We start from the raw sequence: 11,308 nt of genomic DNA on the forward strand, positions 1-11,308 counted from the left end.
TGATAAAATATTCATGATGAAAAATTGTCTTGACATTCATAACTTGATTATTCATCATTTGTCATGATTTTGAAATCGTTGTAAAAGGAAAAGAGAACTACAAAACTGTATTCTCTCTTTCTTTTTTACAATGACAAAGGGGGAGATAGCTAGCTTGTACAAGTCAAGAAGATGCAAAAACTTGATTGCTAGCTTGCCTATTTTAAGTAGCAAAGATTGCTAACTTGCTTATTTCAAGAAGAAAAATTGTCTTCTTGAACATCACTATCTTGAATATCTCAAGAAGCAAAACTTGCAATTTGCACATTGCAATAGGAAGCAAGAATCATGAGCTTACACAAGAAAGCTATCTTGCATTTGCTTTCGAAATTTTTGCTAGCTTATATATTGTGAAACTTGTATATCGTAAAAATTGCTAGCTTGTTGGTCTAAAGAGAAGCAAAAAGTTGCTATCTCAAAAGAAGCAAATGTGCTATCTTGCCTATCTCAAGAGGCAAAAATGCTAACTTGCGCATCTAGCAAAGTGAGCAAAATTTTCAAGAAGCAAGAGTTGCCTTCTTGAACATCTCTAATTTGCTAGCTTGCATGATGTAGAACTTGCTATCTTGAACATTACCAAAAGTGCTATCTTATATGCTATAAAACTTGCATATCTAAAACTTGATAGCATGAATGTTCTAAGCATGATGTAACACTTGCTAAATCTTCTAGCTACAAGATTGCATGATGATAAAACTTGATATTATGATTTTCATGCAATGAGTTGAACCAATATCACACACAAACGATTAATTGTGATACTTCTCCTTTTTGTTGATGACAAAGGGGGAGAAGTATGTTGATGACATGACATGTGATGCATAAAGTTTATGCATATGTTCATGTTGATGTGTTGCAAGTATTCATGATGAATATTGCAATGACTTGAATTTAGTTTGAATTCAAGGTTCTATCAATATGGCATATTGATAGGGGGAGTTTGTTTAAACTCCGGGAGTTAAGTTTAACTCCGTCATCAAGTGGTTGTCATCATCAAAAAGGGGGAGATTGTTGAATCTCGTATTTTGATGATGAAACTACTTAATATATGTTTATGATTTAATCTGCGTTTTGAGTGACGCAGGATGCTTCGATCAGGATAAGACAATTAAAGCAGGAAAATCATGTTGTGCCGAAGGAACATGTCAGAAGATTGGACGTCGGGCCGGTGGATCGGTCGACGTATCGACAGAAGGCTTCGGGCCGTGGAATCGGGCATCGGGCCAAGAAGAGCGGGTATTGTGCCAAGGATATCGGAGTTGCGGAGTCAACTGGCCGATTGGGCAATAGGCTGCAAAAGAGGACGATGCGCCGAAGAATCGGACGAAGCGTCGAGGGACCAATGACATATCGGACAACTTGGTTAATTGCTTAGGATTAATTGTCTCGATCGAAGTTTTGTTTTAATTGTGCAGGATTAACTATGATAACAATGAAGACATAAAGCGAAACAAAGTGTCGGAGTCAAGCGCGAAGGATTTGTTGCGAGTTCGAGAGTTCGACGGAAGTCCGAAGGTTCGTCGGGAATGCTACCGGAACTAGCCGAGAATGAGTTGGGAGCTTGCCGAAGGGTTTTTCGGAAGCTCGCCGGAAGGTTCGTTGGAAGTTCGCGGAGCTCGCCGAGAAAGATCGGAGCTTGCCGACGAAGCTCGTTGAAACTCGCTAAGATCAAATCGTGAAGTCTAGGAGCTTGCCGGGAGTCCGCAGAATGGTTTCCGAGAGATCATCGGAAGATCGCCGGAAGTTTGTCGGAAGCTCGCCAGAAGAAGTCTTGACTTGCGGACTTTGTAATAGCTTAGAAAATGTCTTTAAATTCATAGTTAGCACGTTAATTAGGGTTAGGATTAGGTGTTAATCCTATAACCCAAGTAGGAGCCAATTAGGCCCAAGTTCGGACTGGTTTGGACCAAGTTTGGAGCCAAACCAAGTGAGCTGGAATAGTGAAAGAGATGCAACCGCCCCAGCCAAGAGGTGCAACCGCCCAGGCTATGTCTCCCAGCGAGACTGGGCGGTGCAACCGCCCAGGCCAAGAGGTGCAACCGCCCAGGGCTCAGTCTCCAAGCGAGACTGGGCGGTGCAACCTCCTCTGTCAAGAGGTAGCACCGCCAGAGCTCAAGTTTCGAGCTCTGCCAAAAGGTGCAACCACCGAGCTCGATCTTCGAGCTCTGGCAGAGAGGTGCAACCACCTCTGGCAGAGAGGTGCAACCACCTCTGGCAGAGAGGTGCAACCTCTCTGGTCAGGAGATGCACCGCCTGAGCTCGGTCTTCGAGCTCTGGCAGAAAGGTGCAACCACCCCTGACAGAGAGGTGCATCCGCCTGAGCTCAGAATTCGAGCTCTGCCAGGCGGTGCAACCTCTCCAGTCAAGAGGTGCAACCGCCTGATCCCGGAATTCCGGGATTTGATCGTTTTGAGCTCTAAATTTGAACTGGGTTAGGGCCTATAAATACCCCACCCGTTCAGCACAGAAAGGATACAGATCCACTCCGAATTCTTGATCTTTTCTGTGATTCTAAGAGCTCAAAATTGTGTAAAGGCCAAAAGTTCTCCTCTTTCTGTTCTTCAAAGTCTTGAGTTGTAAAGAGAGGAGAGAAAGGATCTGTAAAGGTTGTCTCCTGAGCCTGTCAAAAGGAGAGAAACTGTAAAAGGGCAGTTGGCCTTCGCCTATTGAAGGAAGGCCTCTAGTTGACGTCGGCAACCTCATCGGTGGTGGAAGCCAAAAGTGGAGTAGGTCAAGACTAACCGAACCACTCTAAATCTCTGGTTTGCGTTTATTTTTGAGCACTTTATCATTACTGCAAACCTCCTACATAGCTACTGCCCTCTGCGCTTTTACGAACGATTCTCTAAGTTCAGATCTTTCCGAATCTGCATTGAGACGTAAATCGGTGTTTTCGTACGATCTTTACATCGCAGTTTACGCTTACGCTTTGATTCCATTCATAACTGTGAACTGCTTTCTGCACATTCACAAAAAGATTTTCAAAGTTCAGTTTCTGCGTTTAGACGTAAAACTGCGTTTAGACGCAAAACTGTGTTTAGACGTAAAATCACGTTTAGACGCAAAACTGCGTTCAGACGTAAAACTGCGTTCAGACGCAAAACTGCGTTTAGACGTAAAACTGCGTTCGGACGTAAAACTGCGTTCAGACGCAAAACTACGTTTAGACGTAAAATTGCGTTTAGACGTAAAACTGCGTTTAGACGTAAAACTGTGTTTAGATGCAAACTGCGTTTAGACGTAAACTGCTCTTAGACGCAATCTGCGCTTAGACGCAAACTGCGCTTAAATACAAACTGTGAATCGGCTTTTGCATCATAATAGATTTTATTGAACGAACACACCTTTCGGTTTTTAAATTGCTGTATGATTTCCGCTGCACTAATTCACCCCCCCCTCTTAGTGCTCTAGATCCTAACATATCATAGTAGATTTGAACGATTGTCAAATCAAGCGAGAGACTAGTCCGAACGATAATTGGTGGGAACATTTATTAAAGGACTTAATCTAGATATTTAGTGTGAAATTAAAGCTTGCCAACCCCGCATTATGATAGCTATAATCTCATTTGCACGTTTCTATAAAGAGAAAATCAGTAGGGAAAATCATCAAAATAAAAGTGACAACAAATAGATGATTAGCAAGCCACTCGCCTCATCTATTCCCAACCAAAACCCTAACACTTGAAGACTAACCCGAGAAGAACTCAAGGAAAGATCAGCAAAGGGTTTGTACTAGCACTATGATGAAAAGTGAAGAAGCACCAATGTAAACAAGGGCAACTTCCGATGATTGAACTAATCGAGGAAGAACTAGAAAGTAACAATGCATTGTGGACTCCGATCATGAAGGTATGGATTCTGATGAAGATGTTAGACCTATCATACATACAATACATGCATTAGTCGGCTTCTCTAACCCATAAACTATGAAAGTTGGAGGAACTTTGGAATATCAACATGTTACAGTTTTGATTGATACTGGTAGCACTAACAATTTTATGGATAGTATGGTTATTGACAGATTGGCCTACCACATTGAAAGCTGTGATAAATTTAAGTAAAGGTCGTTGATGGATGGATTTTAACTTGTGATAGCAAATGTTTAAAGTTAAAATTGAGTATACAAGGCTAAGAGTTACTTGTGGACTTCATTTTGCTATCCTCGGAAGACTTTGAAGTGGTGCTGGAATTGAATGACTATCAACCCTAGGTGATATTTTTTAAATTTTTTTCTAAATTAATAATGAAGTATTTTATTAATGAAAAACAGGTGATCCTAAAGGAAAAACATGGAAGTAAAGTCACAATTGTCACTAGCCATCAAATGAAGAAGGTTCTTTAGAAGACTGCGATGATTACTACACTGAAAGGCCGTTGCTTACACTATAAAAAAGTGGAGACCATACTTACTTGATTAACAAGTTGTGATGCGCCGCCGAGTCCCTATGACTGAAGTGCTACTAAGCTCCTCGAGTTTGATGCTTCTAAGACTTGAGAATAAGGCTGATTTGAAGAGACAGAAATTGTGAGAATCCTTTTATTTTTTGAGCTTTGAATAAATATTTTATTAAGTCGATCTAGTCTAGTAAGAGTCGGATAAAAATGTATTTGATATTATTTATTTATTAAGAGTCTAAGGTGGACTCTAGGTGAAACTTTATAAATAAGGAGGTCAACAATCAATGAAATATTATTCAGTCTTTTGATAAATCCTAGGAGGTCAATCCCCTTGAAGTGATCAAGGAAGTCGATCCCCTCAAAGTGATCATCCCCTTTTCTCTCTTTTCTTCTATGATAAAACCCTAAAGTTTCATCATTTAGGAGGATATACCTATATTACATATTGAGACTAACTCAAAAGTCTTGACCAACATCTTAATTTAACACACTCCTCCTTAGAGAATCCAATCTTTGGTTGTGAAGATTTAAAATTTTTTATCATTTTTTAATAATTGTAATACATTTCATATATTTAGAGAAGAAAATGATGTAGCTAATTAGTTGGCATCCTTTGGACCACCAAAACTACTAATTTTTGCTTAGAGTTCAATTTTTTGGTTTGTTGTGATGCGAAAAAATCATGTTTATTTTCATTAGAATTAGTAAAGTTTAATTTCTTTTGTCTATAAAAAAAATAAATCTGACATGCATGGAACACTTCATAGAATTTGCATTCATGTAGGGGGCTCATTAACATTTTAAGTGTTTTTTACCGACTGGAATGGGAAGAGTAATATCAGGTCATTTTCCATAATGTGGGAAAAATGTAAGAAACATATATATAATTCCCTTAAAATAATAGATATGAAAAGAAGAGCTCAAATAAGTTAAGGGAAAAAAAGAAAGATGGATATATATAAAAAAAGAAGGGTATTGAAAGCAAAATATGAATTCAAATGTACTATATTATAGAGAAATATTTTGTTTATATATTGACAGTTAATGAAATGAAGAAGATGCTTTGTTTTTTTCCAAACTCTAAGGTTGTCAAAGCATCATTTTGCATCTTCTACCATTTTTATATTCAATAATTTTTTCAAGTCATGGAAAATATTAATCAGTTCTATCGTCAATTATTCCATTTCATAAATCTTTTATCATGGACAACACCCGCCCATCAATTGAGCATTCAATGTTTTCACAAGCCCAACCATTCCAATTACAAAATTTGTCGTAACAATAAGATAAATACTTTTTAATTTTAATTACTTTCCTGGCGGGTAATTTGTTTCCTAGAAAGAGAGGAAGTAACTTTGTCTTAAACATGTTTATTTAATATGCCGTTCTAGTATCGAAGCCCTTAAGTTTCCTAGAAAGAGATGCAACTCTTACTCTTAATACTGAGAACAATTTTTATTTCTCTAGTGGTAGTTTGACAAAGCTAAAAATTCCCCCTACATTTTCTTCCGTTTGCTCAGATTCAATGAATCTCTTGATTATTAAATAATATTACAAAGGACATAATGATAATCTCAAAGTGGATCATCCATTGTTCAACATGATACTAATAAAATGATACAACCAGATTTGGACCCGAGATGGGAATAAGTTGTCCCTGAGACACCCAAGTTGTTAGAAAGAAGAATTTCACCGAGGGAGATTTGGATAGCTGATGTAACAGAGAACTAAAAAGATTTGGATATCTTTTTGGATGCTTGAACTATGCAAACAGAATGGTGAATATCCATCTTCAAGAGATCAACAGTAAATCATGTGTCCAAAACATTTTCCTTTCTACAGAGAGATCCAACATAATACAGCATTGAAGTAGACTTAAAGCAGAAACCAATTTTAAATTATCCACAAAGCCAGCAATCCATTCGAAACTTCACAAAGCCTGCACATCACTCTGGACTATTCACAAGTTCTCAGCTTTCCAACAGGAATATATTGCTGCTGAAGTCTTTATGCCAAGTAAATGACAGTCTATAAGGATATTCACATTCAACATCAGCATTTACTCCAACGGTATCCTCGACACCAACAGGCATCTTGCCTCCCAGGCTTTTGACATGCCTGGTTCACAAAGATTGCTTGAATCTAGTTGTCCTTCAGCAAAACAATATTGATTAAAATTAAACTGGTGGAAATAACATGTAGTCACAATATCTGTTTATTTGCTATGCAACATATTTTGATTAAACTTGAGATTATGAAAACAGTGGCAGAAAAGGCAACACATACATCTCATCTGAATGTCTATCCAAGGGCCTCTTTTGATCTTTCATTTATCAACATCTTTTGCAATGAAATCTCATAATTTATTATCAAATAGAATATGACACTCTGTCTTGACAGTCATTTTCATTTCTTTTATTGTTGCATAAACCTAGTCTATAAGAGAAAGCTACCTTTAGGGACAACTTGAGAAATCCATCATCTGACTACATTTCTCATCTGCTGTTGGGCCTTTCTACCTTTTCCGTACATATTAATCTCAAAATTTCTGATTATAAAAAGAATAATAAGGCCTGAGAAGACTGTGACTTCACATCTTCAGTTTTTCACTCTTAACCCTGCTTGAATTGATAGTGATAGTCTCTTCAGGACCTGATTCAAGGTCTCAGGGAAACAACAATTCTCAGGGCTTTCTCATGAAACAATAGAGACGTCAATCACAAATCACCAATAATCAGAACAGGAGCAGGCACCTTCCTTAAAACAATGAAAGCGGTTCCGGTCTCTGATGGTAATGACTCTGTTATATATGTCTGCAATAAGCTTTATTGCTACATGGCAATCAGTGCAAATACGAAGGTTCTTAAATATCAAGAGAGGCATGCCAGGCTTTGTGCTAATGAGACCGTAACATATGGCAAGCCTCTCACTGTGAGCTAATAACACCTGCTGTCGCTCTTCTTGCCCATCACCATTTTCTAGGTAATTATCAGGAACACATGAAACTTGAGAGGCTGCATCAGGAATGTACCCAGCCGACTGCAACCTCTGAACCACCTCATCTAACATCATATACAATTCCTCTGTCCGAGGATGTGATCTATCACCAGCACTAAAACAATGAACATGACCATCAATTTCTATATAGCTAATTCCAGGATATCTCCTTCTCCCATTTTTCTTCACTGTCATTCTAAGATTATCAGCTTTTGCATGCCTACCTGATGAAGTATACATGTTGGATAGCAGCATGTGATACTCAGTATTATAAGGATCTATCTGCACTAGCTCATCCATGAGGTGTTGCCCTAATTCTAGCCTTCTGTGAAGGACACAAGAAGCTAGGAGGGAACCCAAAATAACCACATTCGGCTGAAAGGGCATCTTTCTAACCAGAGCCTCAGCTTCCTCCAACTGACCTGCCCTGCCCAAAAGATCGACCATGCAGGAAAAATGCTCAAGCTTGGGCTTCAGACCATAAACTGGGTAGAGATCATGAAAAATTTTACGACCTTGATCCACAAAACCTGAGCGGCTACAAGCAGTAAGAATGTTCACAAAAGTGATATCATCAGGCTGCTGAGCTTCATGCACAACCATCCGATTAAACAATGTCAGCACCTCAGCAGCCATCCCATGCATTGAAAGCCCACTCAACATTGCATTCCAAGTCACAATAGTTTTACGCGGCATCATCTCAAAAGCTCGATGTGCCAAATCGACCTTTCCACTCTTGCTATACATATCAACCAGAGCAGTACCCACCTTGACAAGATCGTTATCTTTGCCATCCAAAATGCCACCAGCTTTGGTGAAGTGTGCATGGATCCAGCGGCCAACTCTTAGATCTCCGGCCTGAGAGCAAGCTGAAAGGAGCGAGCAGAGGGTAATGTGATTGAGATTTCTTATGGCCAAATAGTAATCATCACCAGAGAAGAGCATCTGGGCAAGCAGCGATAGGGCTTCCTTGGGAAGACCGGATTCGATGCAGGCAGAAACCATGACAGTCCACGAAACCTCGTTCTTGTGAGGCATTTTGTCGAATATTTCCTGGCCGCTCGAGAGCCCCTCCCAGCGCAGTGCACCAGCGAGAAGAGCGGTCCAGGCGACAACGGTTGGCGGCTGGGGCATCTCGAGGAATAGGCGGCGAGCGTCGGGCATGCGACCGCAAGTAGCATACATGTGGAGGGCAGCGTTGCGGGCAGGGGTAGAGAAGGGGGTGCCCAGCTTGAGGAAGAGGAGGTGGCCGGAGGCGCCAGCGACGGGGTTGGCTAGGCGGGCAGACGCTGAGAGGAGGGCGAGGAGAGTGACGGTGTCGGGGGCAACTGCGTCGCGGAGCATGGAACGGAAGAGAAGGAGGGAGAGGGAGGAGGGAGGGAGGGCAGAGATGAGGGCGGTCCACTCGGGGGCAGAGCGGGCGGAGCGGGGGACATCGGCGAAGGCGTGAAGGAGGATGGGGGTGGCGGGAGAGGGGCGTAGGGCGGCGTACATATGGAAGAGAGGGGCGGAGAGGAGGAGGAGGAGGCCAGACTTGATGGCGGCCCCGTGGAGGCCGTAGCCGGCGCAGGGATGCGTGCGACCCTGAGCACAGGAGCGGAGGAGGGAGCGGTAGCAAGGAACCAATTCCAAGAACAGTGCTCCTTCTCCTCCATCGATGATCAGCATCAGCTGTCAGTTCTCGATGAGAGATTGATGCATTACAGGGATTCCATCCTTCAGCTCGCTCTTCTTTTTTACCGCCGCCAACGAGGTATCAACGTATTATTTAAGTTATGGACTGTAGCCACCACGAGGAACGTTGACAATTCATCCTCGCCCCTCTTCCAAGCAAGTAGAGGTTATCAGAAGGTCCTTTTACAAAGAGGCGATCGAGAATTCAAGATGTCCAAGAACATATGATGCAACACGATTTTATACGAGGATTGATTTGATCACTAATTTCAACTTTATAATTAAAAATGATAGAGCATTTTAGCTTAAAAAAACCTTCAGTATTACATAATTGATTCTTATCTAAAGGCACCTTTTTTTCTGAAAATTCTTATTTTGAATTAGGCTGTTTCAACCCACAGATCACGTGTTATACCTGGTTTCTTATCTCGGGTTATTTTGGAGATTTTTTAATTAAATTTAGGTTAAAATCAATTGAGAATATTTTTCATAATTTATCTTAGACATGATATCACTTCTAGTTATGTTAGAAATATATCTTGATTAAAAGCGCAGGGTGGAGATTTAAAAAAAATTATTGATTGGATTCATATATATGTATATAAATATGTATGTATAAATGTATATATATACATATATACAAACATATATATGCATATACGTATGTATATATGTATACCTACATATGTATACATATATACATACATATACATATTTATGTATATATACATATACAAATGTATATATGTATATATATATATATATATATATATATGTATATATACATATATACATATATATATATATACATATACATACACATACATATACATATATATATATACATACACATATATATATATATACATATTTATACATATATATATACATACACATATATATGTATATGAATATGTATATGTATTTATTTATGTATATATATATATATTTATATGTATATATATATATGTATAAATGTATACAAATGTATATATATACACATATATACGTGTATATATATATATGTGTTTATGTATATATATATAAATATATTTATATATATGTATATATACATATATATATACATATATATTTATTTATATATATATATATGTATATATATATATTTATATACATATATATATATATATGTTGAATATCGAATTTTGATGATGAAATCAATTATAAATTGTTTGATCTAATTAATCTATATGTTGAGAAAAGTGTGTAGAATTAACTATGATAGTAGTAAGACGTAAAGCAGGTGTTGTGCTGAAGTCAAAATTGAGACTTCGTTGAGAGTTCGAGAGTTTGTCGGAAGTCCGGACGTTCGTCGAAAGTTCTGCCGGAATCAACCGAGAAGTCCAAGAGCTTGCCAAAGAAACTCGTCGGAACTCACCATGAAGTTCGTCGTAAAGTCCGGGAGCTTGCCGGTGTTGAATCTCGGATTTTGATGATGAAACCAATCGATATGTGTTTATGTTTTAATCTGCATTTTGAGTGACGCAAGATGCTTCGATCAAGATGAAATAATTAAAGCAGGAAAAATCATGTTGGGCCGGAGGAACATGTCAGAAGATTGGACGTCGGGCCGATGGATCGGCCGACGTATCGACAAAAGGCTTCGGGCCGTGGATTCGGGCATTGGGCCAAGAAGAGCGGGTATTGCACCAAGGATATCAAAGTTGCGGAGTCAACTGGTCGATTGGGCAATAGGCCGTAGGAGAGAACGATGCGTCGAAGAATCGGACGAAGCGTCGAGGGATCAATGACATGCCGGACAACTTGATTAATGCTTAGTATTAATTGTCTAGATCGAAGTGTGTTTTACATGTGTAGGATTAACTACGATAGCAAGACATGAAGCAAAATGAAGTCCCGAAGTCAAGATCGAGATCACGTTGGGAGTTCGAGAGTTCGTCGGAAGTCCGGACGTTCGTCAGAAGTTCTACGGGAACCAACCGAGAAGTCGCGGAGCTTGCCAGAGAAACTCATCGGAACTTGCCAAGAAGATAGTCATGAAGTCCAAGAGCTTGCCGGGAGTCCGCCGGAACATTGCCGAGAGTTCGTCGGAGGTTCGCCGGAAGATCGCCGGAAGAATTGACATAAGGATTTTTTTAGCTTAGAATATGTCTTAGGAATCATAGTTAGCACGTAATTGGGATTGGATTTGGGTCAACCCAATTAGGGTCTAGCTA

At 39.6% G+C, this 11,308-nt stretch overlaps 1 protein-coding gene across 1 annotated transcript; it reads right to left on the reverse strand.

The window, feature by feature from the left end:
- Positions 1–6,156: 6,156 nt before the first annotated feature.
- On the reverse strand, positions 6,157–9,284 carry LOC135638095 (pentatricopeptide repeat-containing protein At5g15340, mitochondrial-like). The gene is made up of 2 exons (XM_065151044.1): positions 6,893–9,284; positions 6,157–6,590 (listed from the first exon to the last, which is right to left on the reverse strand). The coding sequence occupies exon 1, from the start codon at positions 9,102–9,104 to the stop codon at positions 7,164–7,166; it is 1,941 nt and encodes a 646-aa protein (XP_065007116.1). The 5' UTR covers positions 9,105–9,284; the 3' UTR covers positions 6,157–6,590; positions 6,893–7,163.
- Positions 9,285–11,308: the final 2,024 nt, after the last annotated feature.

Source organism: Musa acuminata, chromosome BXJ3-5 (assembly GCF_036884655.1).
Source record: "Musa acuminata AAA Group cultivar baxijiao chromosome BXJ3-5, Cavendish_Baxijiao_AAA, whole genome shotgun sequence".
NCBI lineage: Eukaryota > Viridiplantae > Streptophyta > Magnoliopsida > Zingiberales > Musaceae > Musa > Musa acuminata.

Bases quoted from the DNA above. Each gene is read 5' to 3' on its own strand.
- LOC135638095 (XM_065151044.1), bottom strand. From the start codon at position 9,104: ATGCTGATCATCGATGGAGGAGAAGGAGCACTGTTCTTGGAATTGGTT.